This window comes from Aquarana catesbeiana, linkage group LG06 (assembly GCF_042186555.1).
Source record: "Aquarana catesbeiana isolate 2022-GZ linkage group LG06, ASM4218655v1, whole genome shotgun sequence".
NCBI lineage: Eukaryota > Metazoa > Chordata > Amphibia > Anura > Ranidae > Aquarana > Aquarana catesbeiana.
In genome coordinates this window covers 392,931,998-392,951,043 of record NC_133329.1, presented here as the reverse complement: position 1 = coordinate 392,951,043, position 19,046 = coordinate 392,931,998, and the positions used below count along the sequence as shown (strand labels likewise).

The 19,046-nt window shown below is 41.8% G+C and overlaps 1 protein-coding gene across 2 annotated transcripts in view; it reads right to left on the bottom strand.

Moving 5' to 3' along the window:
- Positions 1 to 932: 932 nt before the first annotated feature.
- The window catches only part of LOC141147197 (sterol 26-hydroxylase, mitochondrial-like), a 54,892-nt gene continuing 36,778 nt past the window's right edge, over positions 933 to 19,046 (bottom strand). For both annotated transcript variants that reach the window (XM_073634352.1, XM_073634351.1), the window contains exons 5-9: positions 16,081 to 16,244; positions 13,343 to 13,509; positions 11,094 to 11,175; positions 9,841 to 10,041; positions 933 to 8,038 (exon numbers count right to left, since the gene is read on the bottom strand). In XM_073634352.1, the coding sequence (XP_073490453.1) occupies positions 7,916 to 8,038; positions 9,841 to 10,041; positions 11,094 to 11,175; positions 13,343 to 13,509; positions 16,081 to 16,244 (737 nt within the window). In that variant the 3' untranslated portion in view covers positions 933 to 7,915. The remainder of the gene's footprint in view (positions 8,039 to 9,840; positions 10,042 to 11,093; positions 11,176 to 13,342; positions 13,510 to 16,080; positions 16,245 to 19,046) is intronic.

Here is a 19,046-nt window from a genome sequence, read left to right as displayed (position 1 = left end):
TACTTGGATCCCTGACTTCTGGCCTGGCTGACTACCCTATCCGGTTACTGGACTCTGGCTATGCTTTGACTACGCTTATTCTATCTACCCTTTTATTATTATTAATAAACAAATGTGATTTTACTGTACTTCTGTCTCGGTCTGGTTCATGGTTTCTGACACATCCTATTTTCCAGGCCTAGGCAAATAATGTCATACATCCCAGGAGTCTTCAGGAAGGGAGGAGGGGCTTTCCCAGCTAAGCACACCTTCCTGCCGGCATACCTGAGCTAAGGGCAGATGGGATCCAGGAAGTAAATGCTACATGATTTATCTGCCTTTACTCAAGATGGCTGCAGCCTGAAATGCTAGGGGGGGGGTCATCAAAGTGATAGCTCAACAAAATAAAGCAAGGAGACATGGATGGATGGTTTGCTTTGAATATTAAAAATAAATTAAATCATTTTTGTTTTGTTTGTGGTGCTCAGACGCAGTTTAGTTCTGCATTAACAGCCTTCCTAATAGGGTGGCCCCCTTCCTATTCCAGGCCCCATAGCAGTCAGGTGGGCTCCTATGGTCATAGGTTCACGCATTTTAAATGGGTGAATCTATGGCAAAGTGTGTATTATGAGGTGTGGTGTTATATCAACTTGATCCAGCAACTTACAGTCTGGTCAATCCAGCAATTTTATGTCTGTTTGCACCTGACCCAGACACCCCACTGGCCACACTCTCTTTGCTGTAACAACCATAAAGTTATTTTTTCCCAGCAAATTGCTTTCACCAGAAAAAGAAAAGTGAGGCAGGGCGTAGTTGGTGAGTGCCCCCTCTCCCTTGGGTATAAGGACCCACATGCAGCCCATACTTTCGGTATGCGCTCTAAGTAGCTGGTGTCTGCCAGCACAATGTTTGAAGGTGGAGAAGAAGAAATGCAAAAAAAAAGACACACTGCATTACTGTGACTACTTTATTTATTTAAATCCCAGTAAAATAGGAACATAGTTTTGAGCAATATAAGGCTTGCAACATTTTCCATTTTCATGTCTGACTAGAATTTAACCTTAAAGTGATTGTAAAGGTTTGTTTTTTTATTTTTTTTAATAACAAACAAGGGTTTTGCACAGAGTGGCCCAGATCCTCCTTTTCTGGGTCCCCCAGCGGCGCTCCTGGCTCCTCTTCATCGGGGCGCCCCCCCCGAGAGCCGCTTTCCCTGGGGGCAACTGTGTGGGAGCGCTTACGAGTCCATTGACACAGACAGCAGGACTCGGCCCCGCCCCCCACTCCCATGTCACTGGTCTTGACTGACAGCAGTGGGAGCCAATGGCCAATAGCTCCTGCTGCTATCAATCTATCCAATGAGGACCCGAGGCAGTGGCTGGAGCCAATGGGTTTGTGCTTGTAGCTGGAACAATTGGGTTCAGGTAAGAAAAATGGGGGTGGGGGGTCTGGGGGGCAGCTGAAGCACAGAACGTTTTTCACCTTAATGCGTAGGATGCATTAAGGTGAAAGAACATGAGACTTTATAACCATTTAACAGATCGGTGCCTCCCCAAGCCTGCGGTATCAGTCTCCCAGGTTTACACTCTGTTTTCAGGTGCTGGGAGAGACACATCTCGTTCCAAGATATAATATAGCATACAAGTATCGCCGCACACTGGATTCAACTCCAGTATGAAATAAATAAAAGACAGGATTTAACTCAAATGCCCGCCCATCGGTCAAGCCCCTCTGAGATGTTTTGCCCACATTGGGCATAATTGTCGATAGGCCACATAGAGGTTCCTCTACCAGTAAGCCGAATGTGGTTGAAACATGTCAGAGGGATGTGATCCGCGGGTGTGATGTGAGCTGAAGCCTGTCTTTTGTTTACTTCACACTGTTGAATGCACTGTACTTGTATGTGAAATGTATCTGTCACAAAGTTTTTCTCAGTTTGAAATGCCCTGGCCTGAAACCTCAGTAGGTCAACTGAAAACCACTATGTCCTCCTGTGAAAAATAGGAGTTCTGTACTTTCTGTAAAATAATTTTTTTGGAGTTCTTTGATGGATACAGGAAGTCTTAAAAACTTTGGGTAATACTGCCACCTACAGGAGGATTAGACAATGACAAACACAAAAACTGTACAGTAGGCCAGTCTAGGATAACCCTTCCTACTGCCAAGCAAGGCAAAATGGTACCAAGAGCATGATGATAAACACAGAAGAGTGCGACCTCTGACCCATTATAGATCCAAGAAAAGCATTTTACAGTGAGTACAACATTCTTTTTGAACATTGAGGGACACAGAAAGTCTTACACCTTGGGAGTGTTCAAAAGCGGTCCAACTGATGGAAGGAGGAGGGGAAACACAGCCAACAATTGCTAACAGGCCTATCATAAACAACAGGAGACTGTGGACCACCTGCAACTCAAGACCTGCCCGAAAGACCTTAGGCTTGAAACTAGCATCAGATATGCCCGAAATGTCCATCTGGTAGAACTTCGTGAAGTATGATTAGAATGCAAATCTGGTTGCCTAATGCCAGAAAGCCCAAGAGTTGCCACAGATCCAGTAGAGCGAGCATTAACATGAGGAGGGGGACCTAATCCTTGAGAACATACGGTAATCTTGAACATTGGAACCACCTATGATGATAAATGATAGAACGAGAGCCCGGGCACCCTTTCGGAACTCATCTGGAAAGACAAAAAGGAATTGTTTTTTTCTAAAAGAAGCAGTGGCTGAGATGTCAACTTGCACAGCACAAACCACATTTAGACAATTAAGGGAAATTTGTTGAAGCAGAGCTGGATAAAGGGATGCGAGAGCAAAGCCTGGGTGAGATGAAAGACTAAAATGACCTTAGGCAAGAAAGAAGTCCTGGGCCTCATCACCCTCACCTTTGGAAGACCAAAAGGGGTTGCTGGTAGGTTAATTGGCTTCTGTCCAAAAAAAAAAAATGGCCCTAGTATATGAATGTGAGTTGGGGACCTTGGATTGTGGGCTCCTTGAGGGTAGGGACCGATGTGAGTGTGCGATATATGTGTGGAGCGCTGCGTAAATTGACTGCGCTATATGGGTACCTTAAATAAAATAGGGATAATTGTAGACACGCACCCACACTCACTCAGGTTGAACTGGATGGACTGGTGTCTTTATTCAACCTTACTAACTATGTAACTATGTTTGCAAGATAAGGTCACCAGTTCACACATTCGCCTTGTGGAGGTGTTGGCTACACCTTGTGGGTGGGAATAGAGCAGTGGCAGCGCATCCATAGAGGGCGCAGGAGCGCCACCCCCTCTCTCCTGCACCCATCAATCTTTAATAGATAGATTCATGCATTGCATGAATCTATCTATTGTCGCTGCTGCCGCCCCCTATTCAGGTATCCGGCGCCTTGTCGGGCGCCGGGCATCTGAATTACATCGGGGTGTTTTTGGAAGTGCCTGATTAGAGCCCTCAGCTCTAATAGGCGTCCTGATTAGAGCCGTGGGCTCTAATAGGCTTCCAAATGGGTAAACAGCGGGCGCACTGCTGTGCGTTCGCTGCTTACGTAGTGCTGTGTTATGGAATCTAATAAATCGGTTCCCTAACACTGACCCGCCTCTCAGCCAATCAGGTGCACCGGGTCTGGTTACCCGTCACCTGATTGGCTGAAGTGACAGGCGCTGTGATTGGATGCCTAAAGAAGAGGACGGGAGAAGACATCAAGGACTTGGAGGGAGCGTGGAGGAATGCGCTGACCCAAGACAGGTAAGTCCCGGGCGGGGGGGACACTGGCAGCATTTGATGGGGCAAACTGGCGGCAATTGATGGTTACAGTGGCTGCGCTTGATGGCACAGTGGTGGCAATTTATGGGTACAGTGGCTGCTCTTGATGGCACAGTGGTGGCAATTTATGGGTACAGTGGCTGCGCTTGATGGCACAGTGGTGGCAATTTATGGGTACAGTGGCTGCTCTTGATGGCACAGTGGTGGCAATTTATGGGTACAGTGGCTGCTCTTGATGGCACAGTGGTGGCAATTTATGGGTACAGTGGCTGCATTTGATGGCACAGTGGCTGCGTTTGATGGGCACAGTGGCTGCATTTGATGGGCACAGTGGCTGCGTTTGATGGGCACAGTGGCTGCGTTTGATGGGCACAGTGGCGGCAATTGATGTGCACAGTGGCGGCAATTGATGTGCACAGTGGCGGCAATTGATGTGCACAGTAGCTGCGTTTGATGGGCATAGTTAGGCTGCAATTGATGTTTTTTTTCAGTTTGCACCACCTCAAAAATTATGAGCACCAGCCGCCACTGGAATAGAGCAAGGAATGCCTTTATTGAGTTTAAATGAAAGTTTCTGAAGCACAAAGATAACCAGATTTAGATCTCATTGAGTCATTTCGGAATAAACAGGGGGAGCTACATGGGAGACCCCTTGTATAAAGGTCTTTATTCAAGAGTGAGAGGCCAATGGTCTCTGAAACAGAATGGAAAGGTTAGAAACCTAAATGTCCTAAAATTAAAAAAAAAATAAAATAAATGTCCAGACCCAGATGCAGGAAAGAGAGGTGATTCCTATGGAGAACATCCTGGGGTGAATACCTCCAGACCCACATCTGGCACCCATCATGAGAGTCTTTCAAACAACAGGCAGAAAGACCCTCCTTGACTTCAAGGCCAGATTCCTAAACTACAAAGCCAGGGATAGCCTGGTCCCTGGCATTAACTGAATCAGGCAGTCCAGAGACCAGACAGATTTGTTCAACGATGATAGAATGTCTAGAGTTAAGTTGAGGAAAAGGAACTGCTACAAAAGTCTTCCCCTATGACTGCCATGCAGAATTGAGTTGGATAACTCCTGCACTGAGAAGTTTGGACCTGAGAAGCCTGAAGCTTCTCCAGGAGAAGGAGAACTCCGGCCTTGGACATGTACAGGACCCAACCCAGATACTCCAAGCAAGGAATCAGTTTCAGCAACAAAATCTGAAGTTAGAGGTTCATCTCTGCAACAACTGAAGTATTAGCACATGTTGTACAACAGAGCCTTTGCCAGCTATTCCCTTAACAGGAGGTTGTCTAAGTATCCAATAATAGAAATGCTGAGAATGCAACGGGGATAGCACTGGAGCCAGAACCTTAGTGAACACCCAAGGCCAAAGAGCAGGACCATTAGCTGCTTGTGTAATGTCCTCAAGGTAAATCATAAAAAATCAATAATGGGAAAGATGGGCACATGCAAGTAAGCTTCTTTGATGTCCACAGAAACCAGAAAGTCTCTCTGGTGGATGGAGGGGATGACAGATTTGGTGGTTTCCATTTGAACATTTTTTTACTCTAAACATTTAAAAATGGATGAATGCCTCATTTTGATTTAGAAACTGTGAACAGGTTATAATACTACCCCTGAAACTTTTCTGTCACTGGGACTGGGGCAATGACACTTTTCAGCCTTAGGAGTTTTAGATGAGCCATAACTGGAACCATTAGTGGTAGAAGCAACAGGCTGATCCTCCAGCTTCACAGTTGTGTGCACTGCATAAATTAAAGCTGAAACAGTATCTTTTAATTTGGCAGTAGTAATTGCAGTAAACTGTGACTTCTGAGTGCTAAGCTCGTCTGTCAAGGACCTGAGTCGCTCAGAAGCAGGTAAGGCTGTTGGTTGTTCTATTGGAAAGGGCCCTGGAGCAGGTTTGTGGCCTCTGTGAGCAAATAACTAGGTAATTTGGATAATAAAGTTTTTCATGTAATGGTGAAAAAAAAAAAGGACATATTACCCAGCCGCACCTGATCGAGCCAATGATGACTCTAATGGTAGGGAGAGAGTCTAACAATACAGGACAGCATGACTTCAGGCTGGAAACATGAAGACCATCAGCAGCCCCAATTATTAGTAAAGTGAACTGGGGACATCCAGTACAGCAGGACTGCCCCCCTCCACCTCCCATGTCTGAATTTAAACATGTTGCCACCACAGTGTGGTAAGCCAATTGAAGGGCTCAGAGTAAGAGGCAAGGCATCAAGTACTCATAAAACCTGGACAGCTGGTAGCAATTGAGGGTCAAATGGCTGGAGATCACCAAAATCATTGTAGGCAGGCAGCAAGAACACGTCGAGGACTGGAGTTTTACATGGCTCTTAACAAGCAGGAGCAACAGTTCTTGATGATGAATGGTTGGAAAGAGGCACGTCACCCAGCAGAAAACAGGGAATAATGGCACACAAAAAAAAGGAGGTAGCTACTGGTTCTCGTCCCTACTGGGCTACTCACTGAGTGAGTCTTAAGTGACAGGGCAAGTGAGGCAATGCAGGCAGCTCTGGAACTGGAAAGTGCTCTTCAGCCAACTTTTAAGAGAACTGAGTCTGGAAAGTGCCCCATGTTGAACCCACTGCCTGGAGGTCACTTCAGGGCTATCTCCACAACGTCCAGTCCAGTGCCGGATCTGGATATGGTACTCCAAAAGTCAGGCTGAGGACATCCATGCCGGGTAGCTGCAAATCAGAGGGAAACTTATTGCAGAGGTTCAGAAAATTTGAGTGGAAAAAAGTGCTAGCAAACTATTTTGTTTTTCTTTACAGCAGCAGAGCTGAAGAAAAGATGTCCCTCCTCATTGGACAATAGCAAAACAGTGAGCCATGCTGGTAATAGAAGGTGTGATCCTGGGCTGGCGTACAGTTTTTTTGTTTGCCAGTGTCCAGTCCTCCTGTAGTCAGCAGTGTAACCTGAACGTTTAGGAATTCCTGGATCCTTTGATGAACAAGAAAGAACGCACATTTCACAAGGATCAACAGATCCAGAGATATAGGTAGCTGAATTTATATCCAAATGTATTGACTTTTTTCGAAAAAATTAAGCTTGGCCCAGCCTCCTCAACCCAACAATACCTTTATTGTTCTTGTAATTGATGAATGAACTGACTGGCCAATAGGAAATCTCAAGGGGTGGAAAGGGGTGTGGCAAAGGCTGTCCTTTATAGAAAAAGTTGAGATTTGCATTTAATTGCTTCTTTCTGTGTTTCTGGACCTACATATTGGCTGTCATGAGTATTAAGGAGCTTAGAGATCTCAGCAAAATTGATTAATGATTTTGCAAAAGTGGAAACTCACAATTTAAATTGAAGGGTATTTAGGGTAGTTAAGCTTATTTCAAGTAATGTTATTTCTATTTGTCCAGGTTTTATTTTACATTTATTTGTGTTTGCTGTATTCCTTCTGAAAATTTTTTTACTAAATAATTAGGCTAACGAGGGGCTGTTTTTTCCAAAGGAACAGGTCCAAGGTGGTTAAAGCTTTAGTAACCCATTTAAACATTAATAAACCCTTTAAAACAACAAAACCACCTAATTTCATCTTCCTCCTTGAGCTAAATGCATTTTTTGAAAATTTCAAATTTCCCCATTTTTGCTAGAATTTCAGGGAAATTAAAATTCTTTATTTTGTTCATCCCTAGACACGGTGTAACCCCAGCTTTGGTGTTTTCCATCATACGCTTAGTTTGTGACAGGTCTGTTATACTGATATATGCTATATCCTGGAGAGCAGAAGATCTCAAGCCATCAATGCCATCTGATACTTTGCCCCGAATATTTCTTGAACCTGCGTTATCCATAAGATAAAAATGCAATCTGATTACATCTTCCCCATAGTATTCTAAATTATATTACATTTTTCTGTGATTGATATGCTCACATCTCTTAGAATTCACAATAAAATGCATCATCATTTTTAAAGAGTAGGAAAACCTTGTCCTCTATATTCTTAGATGTTGGAAACACAACAGCAAATCCCACCGGACCTATGGGTTGAGCAGGACCCACTCTCATCCCCATTCCATATTTATCTACGAACATATTTGTTATCTATGAAAGAAAGTTAATCTCTGCTTAGTTTTTATCACTATAGGAACCCCATCATGAAGATCATATGACTGAGCTCCGCCCATATCCATAGCAGAGGAACCTGGCGTCTAGCCGGTTGGTCTCTCCAAGAGCTCCAGGTTGACGGGCGAACTTGGTACCATCACGATTCTAAATATTGGCTTCACTTCTCCCCCCTGGGGGTTATATCTGATCTCAAACTTCCTGATGATCTGCAACATTCAATGAGAAATAAATTAGTATATTTGGATTTGTCCACTGCACGTGTGCAAAAGTTCAGTGTCTAGAGCTCTTGTCTGTCGCCTCAAAAAAAATCTAAATTCCCTTCAGTAGAAGGTCAGTACACTCACCTCACTTCTCTGGAAGCCTGTATCTCCTACCTCTCCTGAGTTCCAGTGCTGCAACATCTGTCAGTGTCTAGCATTCAACGCTTCTGGGAGTGTCAAATGCTACTGTTCCCACTGCTGGATGCTGTGGTTCCTTCCTTGGACCCCTATGTCACTACAGGACTTGCCAGTGAAGTGGGTCTTGGGGGAAGTAACCACAGGCATCCAGCACTCCTGGAAGTGTTACATAGTTAAATAGTAGATGAGGTTGAAAAAAAAGACACAATTCCATCAAGTCCAACCTATGTGTGTGATTATATGTCAGTATTACATTGTATATCCCTGTATGTTGCGGTCATTCAGATGCTTATCTAATAGTTTTTTGAAACTATCAATACCCCCCCCCCTGCTGAAACCACCGTCTGTGGAAGGGAATTCCACATCCTTGCCACTCTTACAGTAAAGAACCCTCTACGTAGTTTAACTAGTTGCCGCTCACCCAGTCACTGCCCCGCCGTCTCTTCATGAGATGTCTGGATAAATAAACGCCTAATATTCATGGCAGTATTTTTCCCAGGCATAAAGCCTGTTTGGTCAGGATTACTTAGAGAAAGTATGACCTTATTCAAATAGGAGACAAGGATTTTGGCTAGAATTAGAGTGTCGTATTCAAAGATAAAACAATACAGGTCATGTCATTTGGGAACCAGAACTGCAAAATATGTACTGGGTGATCTACTGTATGTACTGTACATTGCGTGGATTATAACACATTCTGTTGCAGGTTCCTACCAATTTCTGTTTTAAAGACATTGTGGTTTGTTTTCCCATGTCCTTTACAGACTGATTCTGGAGCGGGAGGGTCTGCTGGTCCAACCTAAGCAGATCTTAACATTTTTTTTTTTTCTCAAAGAAGTTTATGAGAAAACAAAAAAAACAAAAAAAAAAAAACAGTACAGCTTACAGAGAAACATTAGCATCTGTCATAGATTCCAATTACAGAGAATGCATTAGCTCAATTTTTGGTAAAAAAAAAAAAAAAAAATCCCAATAAGCGTATATTGATGAGTTTGCACAAAATCTATAGCATCTACAAATTATGGGATATTTTTATGGACTTTTGGAATTATTTTAATTGTTTTTACTAGTAATGGCGATTTTTTTAGCGGGATTGCGGCATTGCAGAGGACTAATCTGACACTAAGTGACACCTTTTGGGGACTAGTGACACCAATACAGTGATTAGTGCTTAAAAAAATGCACTGTCACTGTATAAATGACTCTGGCAGGGAAGGGGTTAACATCATGGGATGATCAAAAGGTTAAGTGTGCTCCTAGGGTGTGATTTCTAACTGTGTGGGGGATGGTTTAACTGGAGGAAGAGAGACATATGTGTTCCTGATCAGCAGGAACACAAGATCTCTCTCTTCCTCTCTGACAGAACAGCGGTCTGCCTTGTTCACATAGGCAGACTGTCATTCTGTCTCTCCTCTGAATGATCACAGGTAGCTGATTATTTTGGGTAAGTGACTTAAAAGTATTAAAGCTAGACACAACTAGGCCACTAGGGGCCCCATACTTCTTTAGCGGCAGATATGAACAGAGCTATCTGATGCTAGGTGTACTTGAACAGGTATTTTTCAGAGACTGAGTACCATTTTTCTACTTAATTAATATTATTTTCTCACCCGAGCCAAAGCCAGGTGCATCTCCAGCTCGGCAATACGTCTCCCAACACAGGCCCGAATCCCATAGCCAAACGGAATGGAGCTGAATGGATGGCGATTCATCCCGCCATCGCGCAGCCACCTCTGGGGCAGGAACTTGTCCGCGTTCTGAAAATAGTCCTCGTCTCTGGAGATGGCATAATGATTCAGAACAAACAGAGTCTGTGGGAAGAGATACAAATATGACTGCATGGAAATGCAACAACCAGCAGGGATCTAGACATCTGATTCTGGTAAATGGACGATACATGAGGTTGAATAGAGAGTAGGGGGGTGTGCCTAGATTCAATTTTTTTTTTTTTTTTTTTAACAAATACATTTATAATTTGACTTAAGGGTCAGTCCACCCAAAAGTGATATTTCAGCATTTGGTGTGTAGGTGGGTGCAGCCAAGACAGTTCACAATAAACCCGGTGTGAAAACAGCCCCAACCAGGAACAATCACAGGTCTAGCAGTCCGTAGAGAGCAGGTTTCAGCCCAACTGACAATGCCTGTTAGGAGGGGCAGAATGCAGCGGCCTGGCCATCTCGTGCCCAAGCGGGAAGGTATCCAGAAAAGTTGCAAATCATAAAAACTATGTACTTTTTTAATATCAATTTTCATTGATTGTTTGCACCTTCAAACTCCAATTCTGTCCTTGGTAATATTTGAAGTAATTTAAAGGAGGTGGTGTATATGGTGAAATCTCCAACCTCAAATACCAAATTTATTCCATAGAACCATGTGCCTCTTTACTTGCTTTCCAACTGTAATGCCGCTGCAGATGAGCGCCACCTGCAGTGGAGAAAGTATACTGCACTTGCCTACAGGTGGGTGCTGGAGAGGTAAACCCCTTGATAGTCTCTTCTAATTCTTGGGGACTTTGTTGGTGGGATCACTGTGAGTTGATAACTGTAGCAGGGAGATCTTGCTGTTGGGTTATTCAAGGCATATAAGAAGTAAGGGGGCCTACTCAACCCATCAAGCTCCACCTATAACTAAAATATTATTTGGGTGGAGTGCTCCTTTAAAGAGGAACTTGTACTCAAAGCAACCAGATTCCACATTAGAAAAATGACAGATGGAATCCGATTGTTTGGCTCGGGCACAGACACTTTACTCTGCTCATCTCGATTAAACATTTTCTAGGTTTTTAAAAAAAAAAAAAATAACACGAGGAGCGCCTCAATGCAAAGGATAAACTCTAGTTATAAATTTGGTACAGGTAACGTACTTTTTTTGGAAAGCAATAGTCACCAATCACGACCTCCTTTTCACAGATCATTCTGCCGTTGACAGCCGCGACAGGATACAGCCTGCATGGGAGAAAAAGCAAAAGTATTTTATTATCTATGTTGGATTGTAAATGGATATATAAACTTCACTCACACAGGTGTATCAAAGCGTACATCCATGTGAGGGCGCTGTTTGTGCACACAGGATGCACAGACAGTCACATTCATATCAATTGTGATGCAGCTGCAGCACAGACACAGCTGCTCCCATTTTGACATCTGCGTAAGTGGAGGGGGTGAGGGGTGGCCTCAAACTCGGGGGGGAATGCACCCACACAGATGTCATATTGGGAGCAGTGGCTGTGTCCAGCTCAGACCCCACTCACACCTGCACGTTGCGTTTTTTGGTGCGTTTTTTCATCTGACAGCATAGGGCAGCCCATTTACTTGAAGAGCCTGCCCAGGGTTGCCAACTTCCCGCAGCATTTTTTTACTGACAAAACATGGACAATTTACTGGCGGAGCACGTTTTTTACTGGCAACCTCATAATTACAGAACTCCTATTGAAAACGACAAAAAATTTGTTAGTTTTCGTTTCATTCTTTTTTTGCTTTTTTCTGAAATTTGGAAATTTGAAAATTTGAAAATTTGAAAATTCAAAAATCCGAAAATTTGGAAATTTTCGAATTTCCGAATTTTCAAATTTCGAATTTCCGAATTTTCAAATTTTCGAATTCTGAATTTCCGAAATTCGAAAATTCAAAAATTCGAAAATCCGAAAATGTGAAAATCTGAAAGAAAATCAGTAAAATTCTAAATAATAACTAACTTAAATTATAGTTATTGGAATTTCCTTTCAAACTTGGCTGTTTGTGAACGTAATGAATACAAATTTATCTGAAGTTACGAATTATCCGGAATAACAAATGCCGCATCTAAACAAATGGAATGGAACAAATTAATAATCAATAATAATAATAAAAAGGTTTTATTGTTATTTATTTTTACTAGATCATTATATTCCATTCCTTTAGATATGGCATTCGCTATTTCAGATAATTTGTAATTTCGGATTTGTACTCGTTCTGTTCACTAACAGACAAATTTGAAAGGAAATTCCAATATGTATAATTCAATAGTTATTATTAGTTAGTTATTTCAGATTTTCTAGTTTTCGAATTTTGGGATTTTCATTATTTTGAATAATGACAGACATTTTCATTCTTATTTTCGGATTTTCAACTTTCCAAATTTCCAAATTTTCGAATTTCCAAACTTAATTTCCAAAAGTTACAAGGGTACATAAAAACTATTTTATACAATACATGAACAGCTTTATGGTCATTCAGGACGTGTTATTGTAGCTCCTATAGTTGTTCACACATCTTAATCCTACATGTTTCACTGTGTGGTTTCCTCTGGGAAAAACGTGGTTTTGTGGCTTCTATATGAATGAAACCATGTTTGTCCCTGAGGAAGCCACACGGCGAAACATGTAGGATTAAGATATCGGAACAAATATAGGAGCTACAATAACACGTCTTGAATGACCATAAAGCTTTGTTGTAGAGATGTGCTTAGAAAGTGTTGACTAGCCAGGATGATGGTACAACAGTCCATACAATATAGAAAACCAACACAGAGGATGCATCTGACAAGCATTATTTAATGTAAAAAATAAAGGTATTCAATATTCATGATATCCAAAATTTCAAAGTATGTCTAAGCCGCAAGTATGTTTTGTAAGTGGGACATTTTATTTTATTATGAACCCCCTCTAAACTTTGCTGCTGGGTTGAGCTGAAACAACCTACCCTCATCAGGAGTTCGGATGTCTCTTCAGGGTCCTAGCAGCTCACTTCGCATGCGCAGTAGGTTCTACATAGCCTGTAGCCTTATAATTTTATTATGTACCCCCCCCCTTACCTTTCCTGTGGGGTTGAGCTCAAACAATGTCATCAGGATATCAGAAGTCTCACTACACATGATGTACAGTGGGTTCTACATAGCCTGAAGCCTCCTGGGATATACAATGTGAGTACCCCCGGAGGCTTTGTGTGTGGGGCGGGGTGGGGGAGCATTTTCCCCCCCTAGACGAGAAAGGTGGAAGGACAGGATTAAATATACACCTCTAAGAAAAACATTTTTGTGTGCAATTTGCTGATGTGGGGGTGGAGCAGCAAGATAGAGGAAGTGAAAAACAGTCAATGTCCGCCTTTAGGGGGAAGTTTAATCCAATAAGCATACCGTAGAGTCTCTTTGATCGTGGCTTTTAGTAGCGGCATTTGAGAGATATCGTCAGCTGTGGGTATGCACTCTGCTGGAGCAACTCTGACCACCTCTTCATGTAGGGATTGTTGCAACTCCGGGTCTTGCGCCAGGTGATACAAACAAAAGGTCAACGTGTTTGATGTCTGCAGGAAGACAAAAATACAGACGGCTTTATACATTATATGCCTAAATGTTCATGGACACCTGGCCATCATACCAACCTATATGGCCAAAATACGAGGACATCTCTCCAAATTATTGGGTTCAGGCCAGAGGCATAAGTAGAACCTTCAGGTCCCTGGTGCAAGAAACCATAAAGGGCCCCTCTGACCACCGGCAGAACCTCCTCCTCATTGTGGCAAAACACTAGAGCCCGGTCGCAGGTGTGACCTTTGCGACCCTGGTAGTTCCACCACTGGGGTCAGTTTTTTATTTTTGTTATTTAATTTTTGTGTTATTCTTTACCTTTTTTTTTTTTTTTTACAATTTCATTTTTTAGTATTTTTTTTTTTTTACTAATTTTTTTTTGAAAGCCCCGTTGGGGGCTTTGGTGAAATATCAGGGGTCTAAACATCTTCATCTTTGAGACAGAGAAAGTGAGTACAGATCGGTACAGATCACTGACTCTATTCATCAAGACAAGAAAGGGGCCTATAGATGACACATTTACCAGCCCCTTCCCCGCTCTCCATCCTGAAAGCATCCTTTGCGACAGCTGGCGGGACGGGGGGGGACCTGGCAGCACTGCAGGGTTTTAGCGTTTTTAGGGTTTTAGGTGTTTTGGCACTGCGTGGTTAGCACTGTGTGGAGGCTCACTGACTTTCATTGACAGCAGCGGGAGCCAATGGCATCTGCTGCTGTGTCTCAGCCAATCGGGGAGGAAGAGTCCCGGACAGCCTAGTGTCTTGTGCAACATTGCTGGATCGAGATGGGGCTCAGGTAAGTATTAGGGGGGCTGCTGCACACAGAAGGTTTTCATTCTCTTAATGCATAGAATGCATTAAGATAAAAAACCTTCTGCTTTTAGAACCACTTTAAAGTGAATTTTATGGTCAAGTTATAAAGAAACTAAATACATTAACTCCAGATATTGTATACTTTTAAAAACATAAAGTGTAGAGGGTCAGGGGTGTGACGACCTCTTAAAATGACAAAACGCGTAGGGTGGAGCTAGGCGAGTGATGTCACCACGTACCGTAACAGAGCGTGGTCATTTTATCAATTTGAAACTTTGGAATAGTAACATTGCGTGGGTTTTATCTGGATTCGTGTGAGTTTATTTCTTTGCACCTAATAAAATTGAGGCAACGAACATACTGAACCATGAGAGGGTTCTGTTTTTTCCCATGAGATATACCATTGGGAGCTTGCTGTTTCTCACTATCTGGCCACTTCTGTGTGGGTAAGTTCAAAGCTAAATGTACATGGTGGTGGATCGGGTCTCCTGTGAACCATTCCTGGAGCATTATTGCATTGACCACTTCTAATTAGGTGGTCAGCTACATCTGATATGAAGCTGTGTGTGCTTCCTGAGGTGGTGGAGGACATTTAAAGGGATATTAAAGGAAGATTAAAAAAAAAAAAACCACAAAAAAAAAAACTTAACATACTTACCTGCTCTGTGCTGTGATTTTGCACAGAGCAGCCCAGATCCTCCTCTTCTCGGGTCCCCCTCCCACCAGTGCTCCTGGCTCTTCCCTCCTGCCGAGTGCCCCCATAGCAACCAGCTTTCTCGCTCCAGACCCGCTGCTCTGTGTGCCCATTCACACACGAAGCGCGGCTCAACCCCGCTCCCACTCTTTCCTCATTGGCTCAATGGCTGACCTAGGAGAGCCGTTGCACTCGTGGGTGGGGGGTGGGCTGGGGGAACTGCTGCAGACAAAAGGTTTTTTACCTTTATGCATAGACTGAATGGGGGTAAACAAAACTTGAGCCTTTACAATCAGTTTAAGTTGGGCCAGCTTGCCTCGATTTAAGGCTGTAAGTATGCATATCTGATATCCAGAGGGCCACTAGGGATGCTGTAAATTACTATAGTAGTCTGCATTTCATCCATGTCTTTATGGAACTTGCTTTGCACATTCATGTTGGAACAGGAAGGGGCCATCCCCTTGGGAGCATGAAATTGTCTGAAATGTCTTGGCACGCTAACACCTTAAGAGTTCCCTTCTCTAGAACTAAGGGGCCAAGCCCAACCCCTAAAAAAAAAAAAAAAAACCCCACACCATAATCCCCCCTCCACCAAATGATTTGAACCAGTGCACAAAGCAAGGTCCATAAAGACATGGATGAGCGAGTTTGGGGTGGAGGAACTTGACAGTCCTGCACAGAGTCCTGACCTCAACCTGATAGAACACCTTTGGGATGAATTAGAGCGGAGACTGCGATCCAGGCCTTCTCGTCCAACATCAGTGCCTGACCTCACAAATGCGCTTCTGGAAGAATGGTCAAACATTCCCATAGACACACTCCTAAACCTTGTGGACAGCCTTCCCAGAAGAGTTGAAGCTGTTATAGCTGCAAAGGGAGGGCCAACTCAATACTGAACCCTACGGACTAAGACTGGGATGACATTAAAGTTCATGTGTGTGTAAAGGCAGGCGTCACAATACTTTTGACAATAAAGTGTAAATTGGTTCAAACTGGGCCAATGTAAGTCTGCAATAAAGACCATGCCAGGAGTTCAGCTTTAGATAAATATATATGTTACCTACAGTGTCTACACCGGCCATCAGCAGCTCGGCCACGCTGCCGCATATCTCGGACATGGTGAGTTTTCCGCTGAACAGCAGGTAGGTCAGGTACTCTCCCTGCACCTCCTCTCCTCTCTCCAGTCTTTCCTGGATCTCATTCATCTTCTTATCAATCAGCTTTTTAGCTGCAGGAGAATCAGACAGAAGCTTCAGGTTAAATCCTGCAATTCCTCATACATCTATAACTTCAGCCTAGCATTTCACATGGGTAGGGTCACCACTACTGTAATGACAGCCAATGCATTTCAGCACCAACACTCCCCCCTCCCCCTTCATCTGGGGTTGGAATCACTAGCAGGGCTTAAGTGGACTCAGTGGGACAAGTTACCAGACAAATGTGTATTAGATAAGAGCTTGGAATCATAGTAAAACAAGTATCTCAATGTAGGAATAGCAGCAAAGGAAAACTGGGACAAAATAATACAAAATATCATTATATAAAATGTAACTGTATATTTCTTGCAATATTAATGCTCCTGACGATTGTACGTGCAGCAATACCACGTATGTGTATATCATTTGATGTTTGTTCCCCTAGTAGGACACAGAAAAAATAGTGTGCACTCTGCTTTTCTAACACACACTGACACTTAAGCCTCGTACACACGATTGGATTTTCGGCAGACAGAGCGTCAGACTTTTGTCCGAAGGGCGTGGGCCGGGATCTTGTCTTGCATACTAACGGCACACAATTGTCGGCCAGCAAACATGAATGTAGTGACATACTACATGGAATTTCAGCTCTTGAGCGCCACCCTTTGGGCACCTTCTGCTAATGTCGTGTTTGGTGAGCATTGATTCCGAGCTTTTGTGTGACGGACTTGTGTACACGCGACACAAAATCTGACAACGTTGTCCGCCGAAAATTTACTAGCCTGCTAACCAACGATTGTTGGCCTGAAAGTTGGACAAAAATTGTCTGATGGAGCGTACTAAAAGTTGGATTTTAGGCAAACAGTCTGTCATCACACAATTCCCTGCCGAAAATCTGATCGTGTGTACGAGGCTTAACTGACACTACATTTAAAAATGTGTTGTTTTTAATCCTACAGAAAATGCACTGACCTTTGACCCCTGGCTTTTACTCTGACCTTGACCTTTGACCCTGACCAAACCCTGATCTAGCTATTTTATCTTTATTTTTTTTTACACACCCTTTTCTGTGTTTACAGTTTTAACCCCTAACAAGGAGAAAAAGATACAATGTGTAATAGAAGGCCCCTTTCACAAGATCGGACCGATCAGGTCTGCCTGTCCGTTTTACAGGCGGACCAGATCGGGCCACCCATTGTCCTTTATGGGGAGGTGGATGTGTCCGCTGACATCCGATCCACCAAAATCTGCTGAAAACAGATGGATGGCGATACATTCACCATCCGTCCAGCGGGTCAGATCGGATGAAAAACGGACAGGCTGTCCGTTTTCTTCCGATCTCCTCATAGAGGAGAAAGGGACTCTGACAGGTCCGTCTCAGCACAGTGACCGGAGACGGACCAGTCATTCACCCCGTGTGAAAGGGGACTAATGTATCCTGTATGTATACAAAGTATTATATAATGTATCCTGTATGTATACAAAGTATTATATAATGTATCCTGTATGTATACAATGTATAATATAATGTATCCTGTATGTATACGAAGTATTATATAATGTATCCTGTATGTATACAAAGTATTATATAATGTATCCTGTATGTATACAAAGTATTATATAATGTATCCTGTATGTATACAATGTATAATATAATGTATCCTGTATGTATACAATGTATAATATAATGGATCCTATATGTATACAAAGTATTATATAATGTATCCTGTATGTATACAATGTATTATATAATGTATCCTGTATGTATACAATGCATAATATAATGTGTCCTGTATACAAAGTATTATATAATGTATCCTGTATGTATACAATGTATAATATAATGTATCCTTTATGTATACAAAGTATTATATAATGTATCCTGTATGTATACAAAGTATTATATAATGTATCCTGTATGTATACAATGTATAATATAATGTATCCTTTATGTATACAAAGTATTATATAATGTATCCTGTATGTATACAAAGTATTATATAATGTATCCTGTATGTATACAAAGTATTATATAATGTATCCTGTATGTATACAATGTATTATATAATGTATCCTGTATGTATACAATGCATAATATAATGTGTCCTGTATACAAAGTATTATATAATGTATCCTGTATGTATACAATGTATAATATAATGTATCCTTTATGTATACAAAGTATTATATAATGTATCCTGTATGTATACAAAGTATTATATAATGTATCCTGTATGTATACAATGTATAATATAATGTATCCTGTATGTATACAAAGTATTATATAATGTATCCTTTATGTATACAAAGTATTATATAATGTATCCTGTATGTATACAAAGTATTATATAATGTATCCTGTATGTATACAATGTATAATATAATGTATCCTGTATGTATACAAAGTATTATATAATGTATCCTGTATGTATACAATGTATTATATAATGTATCCTGTATGTATACAATGTATTATAGAACGTATCCTGTATGTATACAATGTATAATATAACGTATCCTGTATGTATACAATGTATAATATAATGTATTCTGTAATATAATATAATGTATCCTGTATGTATACAATGTATAATATAATGTATTCTGTAATATAATATAATGTATCCTGTATGTATACAAGGTATTATATAATGTATCCTTTATGTATACAATTTATTATATAATGTATCCTGTATGTATACAATGTATAATATAACGTATCCTGTATGTATACAATGTATAATATAACGTATCCTGTATGTATACAATGTATAATATAATGGATCCTGTATGTATGCAATGTATTATATAATGTATCCTGTATGTATACAATG